The sequence below is a fragment of the Neovison vison genome, chromosome 1 (assembly GCF_020171115.1).
Source record: "Neovison vison isolate M4711 chromosome 1, ASM_NN_V1, whole genome shotgun sequence".
NCBI classification, from domain to species: domain Eukaryota; kingdom Metazoa; phylum Chordata; class Mammalia; order Carnivora; family Mustelidae; genus Neogale; species Neogale vison.
Genome location: NC_058091.1, coordinates 167,768,718 through 167,785,945, shown reverse-complemented (window position 1 = coordinate 167,785,945; position 17,228 = coordinate 167,768,718). Strand labels below are relative to the sequence as shown.

General features: G+C 41.5%; 1 protein-coding gene across 1 annotated transcript in view; it reads left to right on the top strand.

The window, feature by feature from the left end:
* Window positions 1-11,596, top strand: part of ZFP2 (ZFP2 zinc finger protein) — a 30,806-nt gene extending 19,210 nt beyond the window's left edge. Inside the window, 2 exon segments of the mRNA XM_044262720.1 lie at window positions 393-399; window positions 7,329-11,596. Coding sequence (XP_044118655.1) covers window positions 393-399; window positions 7,329-8,412 — 1,091 coding nt within the window. The 3' untranslated portion in view covers window positions 8,413-11,596.
* The last annotated feature ends 5,632 nt before the right edge of the window (window positions 11,597-17,228 follow it).

Sequence of the window (17,228 nt, the reverse complement as noted above, 5' to 3'; positions counted from 1 at the left end):
AGCACATCAGAAACCTCACATCCCCTCTATTTCTTGTTCTAAAGATAACTACTACCCTGACCATAGGCTTGTTTTGCCTGTTTTCAAAGTTTGTATAAATGGAATCATACAGTATGTTTGAGATTCATGCACGTATGGCAATAGTTGGATCATTCTCACTGATGTACAATATTTCACTCTGTAAACCTACCAACATTTCTGCTTTCTACTGTTGTTAGACATTTGATTCATTTCTAGCTTGGAGCTATTATGAAGTGTACTGCTTTGAATGTGCCTGTATGGCTTTTAGAGAATATAAATGTACATTTCTCTTGGGTATGTAGTTATGAGTACTATGTTCATGAGTATGCAAACTTAGTTGACACTGCCAAGTAGTTTTTCAAAGTGGGTAGACCAGCAGTATGCGAGGGTTCCGTATTCTCTATAGACCTAATATTACCATTTAAATTTTTTTTCCACCACTCTAGAGGATTTATGGTTCAACTTATGACTGATGAAATTGAGCATCTCTATTTTTAATCTCTTTAATATCCTCCTCTTTTGGAAAACACTTATTTACTGTAAAGAGAGAGAGAGCACAAGTGGGAGGGGCAGAGGGAGAGGGAGAGAGGATCTCAAGCAGACTCCCCGCTGAGTGTGGCCCAACTCTGGGCTTTATCTCACAACCCTGAGATCATGACCTGAGCCAACACTAAGAAATGAACACCTAACCAACGGCAGCACTTGTGTGCTCCTAATATTCTCTTTTGTAAAGTCTTTCTTTTATTTTCTATATAGTTGTCTGATCTTTTCTTATTGATAGGTTTGCTGAATATTTCTTTTAGGAACTTTGCATCTGTTTTGATGAGAAAAAGTGGTCTGTGACTTTTTTTTTTAATTGTATTCATCATATTCTGGCAGGTGTGCTAACTTCATAAAACCAATCAGAAATATTTGTTCTCGTCAGTTCTCTGAAAGAGCTTGTGTAAAATTGGTGTTATTTCTCCCTTAAATGTTCATATAAATTCAGGACTGAAGCCATCTCTGCCTGGCAATCTCGTAGTGAGAGGTTTTTATTTATTTATTTTTTAAAGATTTATTTATCTGAATGAGAGAGAGCAGGCAGAGAGTGTGATCACAAGTTGGGGGAGGGATAAAAGGAGAGGGATAGAGAGAGAGTCCTCAAGCAAACTCCCCACTGAGCACAAAGCCTGATACGGGGCTTGATCCTAGGACCCTGAGATCATGACCTGAGCCAAAATCAAAAGGCAGCTAGTTCACCTACTGAGGCACCCCAGGCACCTCCGTGAGAAGAACATTTTAAAATGAAGATTCAATGTATTTATTAGATATAAGACCATTCAAATTTTCTGTTTCTTTTTTTGTACCTTTCTAGTAATTTGAGCCTTGCTCTAAGTGCCCAAACTTATTGACATAAAGTTTCCTCATTAAGTTATTATAAGTCTCTGTGGAATCTGTCCTGATGTCGTCTTTATCATTATTGATATTAATAATTGTTGATATTAGTAATTGATATTAGCCATCAGTTAGTAACATTAGTAATCATTATTGACAATTAGTGATTAGTGATCATTAGTAATTCGTAAGGCACACACATAATTATTGTGTGCCTTCTTTTTTTGATTAGTGTTGCTAGAAGTCTCAATTTTTATTAAGTTATTGGTTTGTTTATTTTACTTTATTTCATTTGTCTTTTTTAATTTTTATTTTTATTGTCTTTTATTTTTTTATCTTTCCTTTTATTTTTCCTTTTTGTTTCATTTGCTATTTTTCTGATTTCTTGAGGTGTACATTTCCTTCTACACATGACTAGCTGCATCCTATCAGTTTCATTTATTAGATGTAATAAATATTTTTATTATCATTTAAATTCTAATTGTTGTGATTTTTTCTTTCATCTATCAGTTATTTAGAAATGTATTGCTTAATTTAGAAATATCTGGGTTTTTTAAGTATGTTTTTGGTATTTTGGTGTTCATTTCCAGCTTAATTCCATTGTGTTCAGAGAACATACTCTGAGTATTCTCATTCCTGTTAAATATTCATTTACAGCCAATATAAGGTCAGTTTTGGTAGACGTTCTCTATGTACTAATAATATGTGCTCTGTCATTGTTGGGTATACTGTTTTCGAGTCTATTTTGAGTCAGATTTGTTTATCAGATTATTGAGAGCATCTCCATTCTTAAAGGTTTGATTTCTGAGTTATTGAGAGTGGTGTGTGAACACAGATTGCTAGGATTATAAAGATTTCTCTGTTTTTGTTTTTCATTTTCTCAGTTTCTACTCAGTTTCTACTTTATACATTGTGAAGTTTATGCACAAATGTAGATTTGTTATATGTTCCTGGAGAACTGTCCCTTCTGTCAATGTGAAATATCTGAAAGTCTATTTTTTCTAATATTGTAAGATTTGTCTGATATATATACCAGCTTTCTTATGGTTACTGCTTGCTTCATAAATCCTTTTCATTCTTTTCTATATTTCTATACCTATGTTTTGGTATTTCTCTTCTAATAAGCATTTAGTTGGATTTTTTAAATCCAGTCTTACAATCTTAGTTTTTGTTTGTGACAGAGATCACGAATAGGCAGAGAGGCAGGCAGAGAGAGAGGGAGAAGCAGGCTCCCTGCTGAGCAGAGAGCCCGATGAGGGGCTCAATCCCAGGACCCCAAGACTATGGCCTGAGCCAAAGGCAGGGGCTTAACCCCCTGAGCCATACAGGCGCCCCTGCTAAGTGTATTTAATTACATATATATTTTCAACCTCTCAAGACATAATTATTGTGTGCAATAATACTTACGTGTACTCACATATTTACTTTTCTATTGCTTTTCATTCCTTCTTACATTTCCATGTTTCCACCTGGGATTTTCTTATGCCTAGAACATGCTTCTTACTGTGTTGTGTTTTGTTTTGTTTTGTTTTGTTTTTAATATGGGTCTGCTGGTGACACAGTCTCTGTTTTTATTTGTATAGAAATACCCATTTCATATTCACTTTTTTTTTTTAAGATTTTATTTATTTATTTGACAGAGATCACAAGTAGGCAGAGGGAGAGGGGGAAGCAGGCTCCCTGCTGAGCAGAGAGCCCGATGTGGGGCTCGATCCCAGGATTCTGGGATCATGACCTGAGCCAAAAGCAGAGGCTTTAACCCACTGAGCCACCCAGGCACCCCTCATATTCACTTTTTAAGGATACTTTCTTTCTATTGAATTATTTGGCAGTTATGTTTTTTCAACACTTCCTGATGTTGGTTCATTGTCTTCTGGCTTCTACTGTTTTTGTTGAAAAGATGGCTGCCAGTCTTACCTTTCTTCTTCTTTTTTTTTTTGAATTTAATTTTTTAAAAGATTTCATTTATTTATTTGACAGAGAGAGACACAGTAAGAGGGAGCACAGCAGGGGGAGTGGGAGAGGAAGAAATAGGCTTCCCACAGAGCAGAGAGCCCGATGCAGGGCTCCATCCCAGGACCCCAGGATCATGATCTGAGCGGAAGGCAGATGCTTAACAACTGAGCCACCCTTTTTTTTTATTATTATTATTATTCTTTAAAAGTAATGTATTTGTTTTCCTCTCAAACAACTGTCAAGATTAAACTTGGGTTTCTAGTCGTTTTGTGCTTAGTTGAATTTTCTGTGTATTTATCCTGCTTGGAATCTCTGGTGCTTCTCAAATTCATTTTTCAGCCTTTGGGTGTTTCAAATAGTATTTTTGCCCCATTTGTTTCCTTCTCCCATTCCAGAACTTGTCACACATGTGTTCAGTCTCTTCATCATGACTTGTATGTTTCTTTTTTAACTTTCTTCAGCAAATTTTACTGTAAATGTTTTCTGCTTACGTATTTTTCCATTGTACTATTGCTCCCTTCTACTATGTCTAATATACTATTAAATCTATCTGTTCAGTTCTTAATTTCAATTATTATATTCTTTTCTAGAATTTTCATTTGATTCATTGGTTCCAATCACCTGTTGAAATTCTCATTCTTATCTGTATAATTGAACACATTAATTATAGTTATATATATATATATATATATATATATATATATATAATTTGAGTTATCTCAAAACCCATGTCTGATAACTTAGATGTCTGAATTCTGTGTGTCTTCGTGTATTATCTGTTTTTTCTCTTGATTTAATTTCTTAGTACTCTGGTACATTTTGATTGAATCTTTGATATTGTATTTGAAGAAGTGAAGAGGTCCTGGGTGATGTTATATTCCTCCAGAGAACATTGCCTTTTTTTCTGGCAGACAGTGAGTATAAGGGAACCACCTTAATCCAACGAGGGACATGTTAGATGGAGAGTGGGCTGTGGTGTTTATATAAAGCTTTGCCTAACTCTTCTTTGCCCTTGCAACTAGGTTGTAGCCCTCCAGGAGTGCATATTGAGAGCTTTACATGTTTACTGTGACCACTAACCCCTTCTTTGGAAAATCCTGATCTCAGATTTTGGCTCCATATTTTCTTAAGATTAGAAAATTTTGAAATTCTGCTTAGTTTTGGTCTCTTGTCCTGAGAGGTTTTAGAATTCAGCAAATTCTATAAGGGAAAAAATGAGTAAGTATTGGGATTACCTTTCTGTATTTCCCTTTTCTCCCAAATATTGAACTATCAGGTTGGCCTTGAGTGACATCTGAAGCCTTTAGATAGAATTTTTGTTTATCAATTAAGATTTTCCAGTTGTTTTCTGCAGGAATGACTGCCACAGCTTACTTTATCAGGTCCAGAAATGAGAGTCAGCCCTTAAAGTGTTAACATTTGGCAATCATGGCGTTTAACTGACCATTTTTGTTTTGAGCAACATTAGTCTGAGCTCACCAGGATTTTAGCTTTAAAATGCACCTGTTTAACTTTCTTTTCCAGATAAGTAAAGAGGTTAGTTTAGTTTGTTTTGTTGATTATAGCTCTTTGTAGATTTTCTGGAGTGTGTAGGAAAAAAGTAATGAGGAAGCTTGTTCTTGATAGGACTTTCCAGGAATCTTTGCATCATTGCAAAGTAGTATCTAGCTTTTATCATTCATTTCTTAGTACAAAGTCTTAAAGAGACTTAACATAAAAGGCAGATAATCACAAATACATAGGAAAAACTAGTATGCAGTCCAGAACTCTGCTTGTTAATACAGACCTACCTCATTCTGTTGTGCTATGCAGATATGCATTTCTTAACAAATTGAAGGTTTTTGGCAATCCTGCTTCAAGCAGATCCATTGATGCCAATTTTCCTGCAGTGTTGGCTCACTTCATGTCTTTGTCACATTTTGGTAATTCCGGCAATAAAACTGAAAACCTCTGGAAAGGATTCACTATTCTAGATACCATTGAGAACATTCATAATTTATGGTCAGAGGTCAAAAAAACCAATATTGGTAGGAGTTTGGAAATTGATTCCCAGGTTCATGGGTGACTTGGAGGGGTGCAAGACTTCAGCGGAGGAAGTCACTGCAGATGTGGTAGAAAGAGCAAGAGAACTAGCATTAGACGTGGAGCCTGAGGATGGGACTGAATTGCTGCAAGCTCCTCAAGACAACTTGAACGGATGAGGAGTTGCTTCCTACAGATGAGCAAAGAGTGTGGTTTCTTGGCATGGAATCTACCAAAGAGGATGCCATGAAGGTTGCTGACATGACAACACAATATTTAGAATAGGGCATAAAGTTAGTTGATAAAGGTGAGGCAGGGTTTGAGAGATTGACTGCAATCTTGAAAGAAGTTGTACTGTGGGTAAAATGCTATCAAACAACACCTCATGCTACAGAGAAATCATTCCTGAAAGGCAAGAGTCCATCGATGCAGCAAATTTCATTGTTGTCTTATTTTAAGAAATTGTCACAGCCACTCCAACCTTCAGCAGCCATCAACACTGAGGCAAGACCCTCCCCTAGCAAAAAGATTTTGCTGAAAGCTCAGATGCTGGTTAGCACTTTTTAGCAATAAAGTACTTTTTAATTATGGTATGTAGAGTGTTTTTCTAGACCTAATGCTATGCTGCTGAAAAGACTACAGTAGAGTATAAACATAACTTATACATGCACTGGGAAACCAAAAAATTCATTTGACTCACTTTATGGCGACATTCACTGTATTGCGGCAGTCTGGAACCGAACCTGCAGTCTCTGAGGTATGCCTGTGCCGTGAAAACAAGGGAGACAATTATTGAGTAAGTGCAGAATTTGTCTGTGGAGAGAGAAATAATTCTGTGAAATAATGAATGGGACCACAGCTCATATCCTAATAGCAGAGTCCCATTTCTAGTGACTAGTATACTGTTTTCCCCAGTCAGGGCCTCATCCTCTAAGGTGTACTGGGTATATCCAGGCAGATTTACTGCTTTGTTCCTAATATTCCCTCCTGACATACACATCTTCATGGTGCATTTTCCTCATATAGATGTTATATTATTCATATGGATTTAAAGACTTTACTTCCTCACTAGTAGTAGGAGGTCCTAATTTTATTAGCAGATATGAGTGTTTTACACAGCCTTTACTGTGGCTTTTTTATTACCCATCTGAATGAGTGTATAAAAAAAAATGTTGCTTTTATTAGTTATAAGAGTTGAATGACTTTTCTCCCAAGTGTTGACCTCAGTTTCCCTGGTTTCTTTAAGCTGCATGTAGGTTATTTCAAACACTGTACCACTAAAATGGACAAGGTACTTTTTTTTTTCCTATCTATTAGCATTGTAGGGTCTATGTAGGCTTTTTGAGGCTTAGAAAGTCAGATAACTTCTCTGTAGTCACAAAGAAAATGAATATTGTACTCAGGATCTCCCAACCCAGGCCTGTGACTTCTGAACTCAAGCTCCCAAGCTGTCCTGCTTCATACATCTGACGTTAAATCAACCCCTTCCAGCTACGTCCTCTGCTCACCCCTCTTGCCCTTTCCTTCCCTATCTTCCCTTCAAGATGCCTTCAAAATGGCAACCTCTTTGTCAGCATTATAAACAGGCTCATCTTCTTACCCTAACTAGATAAAACATATGTTTATGTTTGATGTCTTTCAGACTGGATGACTATGCTTGTGAGTAAGAACTCTCCTCCCAAGCTGGATATTCCTGATCAGGACTTGGATCAGTGGATGATAAAGGAAGGATTCACTAGAGATAACCACTGGAAATACGATAGCCAGTTGGAATGGCAGCATGGAGGCCAGGGGGTACTTGCTCACCAGAAGACCCCCTCTGTGCTCCACGCCCAGGCCGGGGATGAACCTAGGAAGCACTGCACTGTGAGCTCATCTTTTGATCAGAGTCACGAATTTCAATCTAGCAAAAAAGCCTTTGAGTGTAGTGAGTGTGGAAAAGTCTTCACTAAAAGTTCAACCCTTAATAAACATCAGAAAGTTCATACTGAAAAACTGAATGCAAATCGGAAAACTGTTATTAAAGAGAAACGATATGAATGTAGAGAATGTGGAAAAGCCTTTCACCAGAGTACACACCTTATCCACCACCAAAGAATTCACACTGGCGAGAAACCGTACGAATGTAAAGAATGTGGCAAGGCCTTCTCTGTGAGCTCCTCACTCACTTACCATCAGAAAATTCACACCGGAGAGAAACCTTTCGAATGCAACTTATGTGGGAAAGCTTTTATCCGAAACATACACCTTGCCCACCATCATAGAATTCACACTGGAGAGAAGCCTTTTAAATGTAACATATGTGACAAAGCCTTTGTGTGCAGGGCACACCTTACCAAACACCAGAATATTCATAGTGGAGAGAAACCTTATAAATGTAATGAATGTGGAAAAGCCTTTAATCAGAGTACGAGTTTTCTTCAGCATCAAAGAATTCACACTGGAGAAAAGCCCTTTGAATGTAACGAATGTGGAAAGGCCTTCAGGGTGAACTCTTCCCTGACAGAGCATCAGAGAATTCATACTGGAGAGAAACCTTATAAGTGTAGCGAATGTGGGAAAGCTTTCAGGGATAATTCATCCTTCGCTCGACATCGGAAAATTCATACCGGAGAGAAACCTTACAGGTGTGGTTTGTGTGAGAAAGCCTTCAGGGACCAATCAGCCCTAGCCCAACATCAGAGAATTCATACTGGAGAAAAACCTTACACGTGTAATATATGTGAGAAAGCCTTCAGCGACCATTCAGCCCTCACTCAACATAAGAGAATCCACACCAGAGAAAAACCTTACAAATGTAAAATCTGCGGAAAAGCCTTTATTCGAAGCACACACCTTACTCAGCATCAGAGGATTCACACAGGAGAGAAGCCCTATAAATGTAATAAATGTGGGAAAGCTTTCAACCAGACTGCAAACCTCATTCAGCATCAGAGACATCATATTGGAGAAAAGTGATAGGATTATAGTTTATATGGCAGAACTTCGAGACCAAGTGTGTTAATTATTGAATGTAAGCAAATCCATTCCAGAGAATAGCCATGAAAACTTCGGTGAAGATGGAATTTTTATTTACAGAGTCAACCTTCACGGTACTGTGGGTTTGAGAATTTAAGAATGGCATGCCCTCCTAGTTCAGAACTGCCTCAGTTGAATAACAGTAATGTTTAATTAGTCTGAATTATCAAATATTGTAACCAAAATGAAGCTTCATTAACAACACAGAAATTAGATGATCACATTTACATTTTGACTGTTAAGAGAAATTATAAAATTGCAAAAGACCAGGGGAAGAAGCAAAAGAACAAAAAAGTAAAAATGGCCAATAAGCATTTCACTCACTTTTTTTTATATAAAAGGGTTTCTACTTTCAGTGGAACCCTTTGTTCTCACCCACCCACTTTCTCAGTGTAGGGAAAGTGCAGTCACCATGCATTGGCCCCAGAGTTACCTAAATTATGTTTCCTACCTTCTGCTTCAAACCATCTTCTCAGATCTCCCTTAGTGTCCACTGGCTGCTTACCCATATTCTCCTTCTGGGACAACTCATTTGAATGGTGTGTCCCTCTTGATTTAGCACCTCCTAACTGGTGACATCAGGTCACTTATCATCACCCCATTTGCCCTTGGGGAATGTGGTGATCTGGCCTCCTACACAGTCCATGATTCTGGTTATCATGATCAGACCCAGCATTCAGAACTCCGGGACCTCTAGGAGACAGGTTGATCAAACTTCTTGAGTTACCCAGTTCCTCTGGGCCTCACCTTTACTCTGACACTGGGATGGTACCTTTAAGTAGGGGCTAGGTTGTGTAGACATTACCTCCAATTGCTCTGCACTGTCCTTACCCCACACACAGCGTGAGGGGCCTACTCAGCTTCAGATGTGACAATCCAGCCACCTCACAGTGTTCTAGACCCTCTCCACTTCTGTGATTTGCCATTTCCTAATATGTAGCTGACACAAGTTAGAGCCCCAAAGCTAGTCCTCAAAGGCTCTGACCCACTCTTTCCCTTGGCTGGCAGTCCTCTGTGTCCACTGCGCTAAAGGATGTATTCCTCGCCCCCAGAATATGAACTGCTGCATCCTGGTCCCTGCACTTCCATCCAATTTTCGGAAGGTCTCGAGTGTTCACAGAGCAAACAGCTTTGAATTTCTCCTTTTGCATTTGGAAGTGGGCATTTCCTCTCCTCCATCTGGGTGTTCTATTTAAAGACTGTCCCATTCTGACAGTGGTGAGCTATCCATGGAGTAATTCCATGGGTCAAGACATGGTCAACATGGTCAACATTGTGACGTTCCCTGGCAGGGGACTGTCCATGCCCAAAACTTGTAGTGATTCTCTGTTCCTGCAGGTACAGTTCCTTCTCCATCTTTGATCCTTCACTGCTCTCAGTAGAAAGCACAGAGATAAAATAACGTGTGTGCCTTCACACACACACAGCCCCTGGTAGCACTGTCCCCTTCCCCGCCACAAAGGACAGGGAGCCTGCACTACTGCAAACTGGAACAACACACCACATCATGAATATGGAAGAGCAAATCCACCGTTGTTGTGGGAAAAAAAGTGGCAAGTTCTCAGTCCGTGGAGGTGCTCTCCATCAAGTCGGGCAGCCCACTGGCCCCACAGATGCTGCACCTCAACTCCAAGTTACAGAAGAAGACAGTCTTTTTCCTGGTGGAATTCTAAATTCACCTTCCATCGAGTACAGGCTGCCAGTGTGTGAGGGGGTCAGCAGCAGCTCATGCTTTCTCCCCTACTAAGGTGCAGATGAAGCAGCGTTTCAAGGGGTGACTTGGAGCTCTTTGTACGCTGGGCCCCCACTTGTTCATCGGCAGACCCCAATTCCACAAAAAACCTTGAAAACCTGCTCGCTGCTATAGATCCCTGCCTGCAGTACCAGCCACGTGACCCACCTGCCCCTTAAAATCACCTTCTTCCCTTGAATCCCTGTGGGACGCTGCTCAGCTGAGTTCAATATTATTTTGTTTGTGTTTAATGAGAGCTGCTGCCATGGGTCCTGTGCCTGCAGTCAAGCCAGAGCCGAAACCAGGTGCCCCTGAGAGCCTCCTCTATCCCGGGGATGGCACTGGCAGCTGTTCCTGAATCCATGCAGCCCAAAAGCCCTCAATCTGGGATTGTTCCCTGCCCAGTAAGTGCACAGACTTCCCAGCGCACCCACGACTATACCGTCGCAAGATAACGAAGGAGCCAGTCTCCCCACCCCCTCAACAGGACTAGAGGGACAGAGGAGCCAGAGAAGCAGATCTAGACCCACTTCCCACATCTGATGCACCAGAGCTCTCCTGGTCTACCATGGAATTGCCCAATGGGCAAACTCAGTGGCAGTGGCAGTTCCGCTCTGCCCAGGGGAAGGGTTTGGGAAGAGGATTAGCACCGTAAACCTTGTTAAAAGTCATCATTGGCTGTGGGCTCCCGTGAATGCCCCCCTGAAACTGCCAGCTCTTGGGGGAAAAATAATTGCTGCAGTCTCCCCTTTCACATTCCTCTAATGCTGTCTTGTCAGCTCTTCCCATCTCCAACTGATCAATTAGGCACCTGGGTTCTCCCTTGTCACCTGAGCTCGCCTCACTCTGCCACCAGTGTCTGCCCAAGACATTGCCTTTCTCCATATTCAGCAATGGCTTTTAGAATGGCACCTTGACCCTCAGCAGACTGGGGCTTCCCATTTATAGTACCTGAGCCTCAGAGTCTTGGAACAAAACAACCCTAAACTGCATGCATCTTTGGTTGAGAAAACAACTTATTCCCTCGAACATGAATTTAGTCCAAGTGCATACTCTCCAGCTGTCTGATCCCTCTTCCCTTTGCACTTTGCCCTCCTCTGCCCTTTACTGGATTAGCCAGCAAGGCCATGTGGACACATAAAACACTCCCGCCTACAGTGGGAGGAGTCCCAGCTTCTGGTCCCTCCTTGACTCCCGCTAAATATATTTTTGGTAATATTTTTACTTTTAGTATTTTTATACCAGTTTGCAAAGGCAAAAAGAAAATACAAGGTTTGTTTCCCATCACTCATGAACTTCTCAGTGGCACTAATGACCATTCTCTGCCAGTGCCAGGATTTGGTCACTCGGGCATGTTCCTCCTCAGCCTGTGTGTTACCCTGTCTACGGCTCATCACTGTTCTTAAAAATTGTTGCCATAGAATGGCCCATCAGTGTGTCTTTCTGAAAATAAATGAGAAAAGTACACAGTGTTCTAAGAGGTACAAGCTGCATTTGTGTTACCTGGTTATCTCTTAAGACATGGCCAAAAGTAGTGCTTCTAAGCGTTTTTATCTTTGTATGGCCAGTCTGGGCCTGCCCACAATAAGCATCCAAACCTACCTGGTCCCAGAAACCATAGTTCAGGCTGTGGAATAGAAGAGAGCTGTATCCCCAGTCGTCAGGGACAACAGTTAACATTTGAGGATGTCCCGCAGGCCGGGTACTGTTGTAAGCACTCTGCACGTAATAACTCATTTAATCCTCAATTCTGTGAGACTGTCTCATCCCCACTTGAAAGTTGAACAGAGAGGCTTAAAAGCATTTCAGAAATTAAACAGCTGGTAACATGCATGGTCTGAGAACCTGATCCAGGCACTGTAGCTCTGGGGCACACATGCCTCCCTACTGCACTCAGCTTCCTCCTTCATGGACACATTCTGGTGGGCCACTTGGCTCCAGACACTGGAGTGGGGCAGATATGGCTATGGACGGGTGGGTGGGGGTGGGCCCCCAGCCTTGCAACCGTGTTGCAGGCATGGCTTTCTGTACCCACATCCTCCACAAAAAGACCTTTCTTCAGCCCTGGGTTGGCAAGGTGGAAAGGGTTCAGGTGCTCCTCTAGCCTGAGAGTACAAGAACCATGGGTTCGCAAACGCCTATCAGCCCTTGGATATCTCGCGGGCATGGCCTGATAACCATAGCAGGTCCTGGAAATGGCCACATGAGAGTAATTACTGTAAGTGCCCTTCTTGAGGTTTTCCAAAAGCAGAAGGTGGGGCATCTGGGTGGCTCAGTTGGTTAAGCGTCTGCCTTCAGCTCAGGTCATGATCCTGGAGACTCAGGACTGATCACTGCTTCTGGCTCCCTGCTCAGCAGGGAGTCTGCTTCTTCCTCTGCCCCTCACTCTGCTCCTCCATGCTTTCTTTCTCTCTCTCAAGTAAATAAAATCTTAAAACGCACACACAGAGAAAGCCAAAGCTAGTAGCTAGAGAAACAGCAACAGCCAAGCATGCACAGAGGGTGTGTATGCACACATCTAAGTACTGCTTTCATGGGACTTAAATATGGAAGACAGGTATTGCAAAACGAAACACAAATAATGAGCAAAATAACTGTAGTTTGTGGGATACGTGTTTACACAGATGGGGTACCACAAAAGAGAGTGTGAGAGATCTAGCTGTAGATTGTGTGGTCACACTGGGCTTCACTAGAATTGACAACAGATGCAAAGCACAGTTCAGTGAGACAGGGAAAGAGGTTCGGACACACAAGGCAGGAGCAGTGCGGGCTGGGTAAGTGCCATTAAAAAGGCGGTGGAGCCCAGAGTCAGCACTGGTGTTAGCAGTGTGAGCTTCCACAGGAAGAGGCAGGACCACAGCCCAACCAGCCCCTGCAGTGAACTTGGATGGTGCTCTAAACACAAGCCATTGCCAGGGGTCAGGTTTTGTGCTTCAAACTCTCAAGCTACAAGTGGTTGCTATTGATGAATAGATTTTACCAGATCATTGGGGGGTCAGGATCCTGGGATCAAGCCCCACAAGGACTCCCTGCTCAGGGGGAAGCCTGCTTCTCCCTCTCCCACTCCCCCTGCTTGTGTTCCCTCTCTTGCTGTGTCTTTCTCTGTCAAATAAATAAAATCTTTTTAAAAAAATTTTTACTAGAGCACAAATACTGAGAAATTTTCCAATTAGTTTGTTCTTTCCCAATTAATTTTCCTTCCAGTGAATAAGAAAATTCCAAATTTAGAAGAACTAAAATGCAGAAACTTTAAAACCATGTAAGTTTTGATTGCTAATTTATTTCAGCAATATACTTCAACCAAGGTACAACATTGCTCACTGTTACCTAATGCTATCATTTCTAGCCATTGTGATAGTGGGGAAAATGGGGGTATAAATATTTACAGGCAAGGATATACCAGATTCCCCCTGGTGCATTGCCTCAGGCTCTTCACCAATCATTCTGGTCCCCTCTGGGCCACCTCCCATTCCAGCCACCAGTGACTTTGTCCACGCCACAGATCCAGCCACAGGACTTACCTGTGTAAACTCTTCCATGGCTCCTCCAGGGCCAACCATGGGAAGCAAAACCTTCAAGACCCTTCACAACCAACCCATATAGAATTCATATTTTTATGAGGGAAATACAGCACAGCTTTCTCTATAGCTTTCTCAGTTTTCAAGAAGGAATGTTATTTGGGAGATCTGAGATGGGGTCTTGGTATTGGTTACCTGAGGGGTTTATGTAATGAGTGGGGTCTGTTTGGGCATTGACTGGTAGGACTGGGAGGGTGGATGCTGGGAAATGGGGTCAATGGTGTGGGCATCTGCAGGGATCAAGGTGGCTCTGGCTGCAGCGACTGTGGGAGAGGCTAATTATCTTGGCCAAGGTCACTAACTAGCATGGCAGAGCTGCCATTGATCTCAAGAAGTCTTAACCTTGACATTATACAATTTCTAGATATGAAAGCTGACTGAAGGAAGTCTACTGTGGGAGAGGCTAATTATCTTGGCCAAGGTCACTAACTAGCATGGCAGAGCTGCCATTGATCTCAAGAAGTCTTAACCTTGACATTATACAATTTCTAGATATGAAAGCTGACTGAAGGAAGTCTACAGTGCCAGGGGCAAGACAAAGTCTGTGGCCCCTGGAAATTTTCCCATCTTGCAGATTGGGATTGGAAAAAAAAAAAACTTGGAAGTTGATAGTATGGGTAAGTTCAACATTCAAGAGCCCTGGTAGAATAAGCTAATAATACTTCAAATTGGCCAGATTACATCAGTGAACAGCATGTGGGGCCGGACCCATGTCCTTCCTGCTATTTCCGTTTCTGAGTCTGCATGCAAATATGAGAATGAATCATAGCCAGACTCCAGGAGAGAGCAGGGCCCATAGCAGCATCACTATTAATGGGGAGCACTGGTGCCCCAGAATGATGATTTTGATATTGGTGTGCGGGATGGAGGGGAAAGACACAGGAAGCAGAGACTAGTTAGTATCCCACCACAGTAACCCACAAGAAGCAGGAAGGCTCACAGTGTCCAAAACCAGCCCCTTCACTAATCTGTCTCTCTACACCCTCGACTACCTTTCATCCAAGCCTCCCCTTGGAGTTTCTGTGTTCAGAGCTGTGCCCCATCTTGAGTCCTCTCTGTTCCATAAGCTGAAAGATTATCTCTGAAACTCCCAGTCTTCTACAGCTGTCACTACTCTGTCCACACAGCAGCAGGCTTCCCTCATCAAAGCCTGGGAAATGGAAAATATCTACACCTGGGAATTTTTCATAAAATTCCCAAATGGCGAATTTGGTGATGCCACTGAAGAATGGTGTCAGTATAGTGGAGATTGCTGAAGAGGTTTCATTCTGTAAAATGATGGTGGGAAGATTCACTTGGAATTGTGTACTTTATTCCAGTTTAGAAGCAGTCTTTCAAATTGTTGACTACATTAAAAAAAAAGCAACAGAAAATGCAAGTTAAACTTCTGGGAAAAGTTGTATTTATTCAACAAGAAGTCAATGAGTGAGAGACAATGAAAGTAATGAACTTGAGGGAAATTTCCAAATAGTACAAAATTTAATAAATGGGACAGAGCTATACTGAATGTAATAGATGTGTTGAAAAATTCACACTGGTGAAAAGATAAAAGCATATAGTTAACATGAGAGAGGCTCTCCTTATGCAACTCTCTACACATTGGACACAGACAATATCCTTACAAATTGGTGAATTAAAGTCTATATCAAAATGTAATCTTCCTCTGCTTTAGAGAACTCATGCTGGAGAGAAACCCTGTGGTTGTAACATAGGAAAGCCTCCAATACGGAGCCCCATTTTCACTGAAACACAGAATTCATACTGGGAAGAAATCACTCAGAGCAATGAATGTGAGAAAGCCAACAAGCACAGCCCAATTCTTACTCAGCAGCATAAAAGAAACCAACACCTTATAAATTCCACAAATTTGAAACAAAACAAAACCTTTATTCAGGGGTTCAACTTGATTGACTGAACCTCAGAGAAGGCAAAACAGTACATGTAAATAGCATAGTAAATAGTAAATGGGAAGACCTTCAGGAAGTTGTCAACCCTGCACTGAACCTCAAATGATCCTTTTACACACTGATCATAGAAAAGCCTTCTTCTGGGAGTCCAAACTTTGCATACAGTAGAGAAATCATAAAGGAGAGAAACCTCACAAGTGCACTAAGTATGATCACATATTAGTAACAGAGGATTCTCCACCACATACAAAATGGCACATGCTATAGAAATCATTACAAGTGGACTGCATGTGAGATGCCCATAAGAAGGAACCAGAACCTGCCTGTGGTCAAGCATTCATTTTCACATCAGAGACACCAGCATGAATGAATGTGAGGAGTGTGTGAAAGTCTTCAGCAGGAAGCCAGGACTCTAAAGCAGAAAACTTACACTGGGGAGAAACCCTCTAAATGTTCTACTAAGAAATCATCCAAACTCTAAGTCACAGAGTTCAAAGTGGGGAAAACCACTAAAAAGTTTTTAACTAGAAGTCAACGCTTATTGAACATCAGGGAATTCATCCCGGGAGAAACACTAAGAGAAAAACAACAAAAAAAAAACCACAGAAACGTCTTCCTTTGGAACTGAGAGCTAACTGACTCTGAGAGTTCATATAGCAGAAAAACACTCTCGAAGCACTAATATGGTAAAGCCTTCAGCAAGAGAATACACCTCATCACGTTACATCAGAAAACCCACACAGGAAAGCAGCTCTATGAAATAATGAATTTTGGAAAGCACTGAGCAATAAATAAAACTTCCTAATTCACACTGTGGAGAAACCATAGAAATGCAAAAAAATGTAAGGAAGGAGAATATGTACACCAAAAATGTTATTCTGAGGAGAAGCCCTATTAACTTAAGGAACACCTGGTCCCAGGGACAAAAATCTATTTATACAACAGAGGAAGAGGAAAAGGCCTTTATGTTGCATGAAGGTTCGTTGACCTTCAGAATCAGTTCTGGACATCAGATACTAGAGAATTCTGAACTGATAAAGGAAAAGAGCCAATTTCACAGATAGAAATTGTACCACAGGGAAATACAATTCCATGACTAAAACCAAGCTTTTGGGAAAAACAAAAAAACCCCTCAAAAATAAATGTCCATGCATCTGAAGTCTAAGTATCTTCCTTCCCATGCTTCATGTTTGCCTTTCAAAGGGGACCTCTCAGTAAATGTAGGGAGAGAAAAGTGTGGATATTCATCCTAAGATGTCTACTTGGAATTCGTCATCACCATGGACACAACCCAAAACTCCTGACCATAATCTCTCATGGGCATCAGAAGAGGGCAACTGCTGCCCCGTTGCTTTATTCTCACACCGCTAACACCACACAAGTGTTTGGGGGTCGTTTAAGGGAAGATGCACAGGGAAAGGCAAAAACTATAGTCCACATGTTGACATGCCCTAGATCCCAGGGGTGAAGGTCCCAAGAAAAAGACCTCAACACAAGTAATCCCGTAGGTTATGTCCCAGTGCCTCTGCTGGCTCCCACGTCCTGTCCCAGATCGATCCCTACTCACAGAGCTCTCTCACCTGAGGTTCGATCCCTCAGAGCCAAGCCTGAGTTACTCAG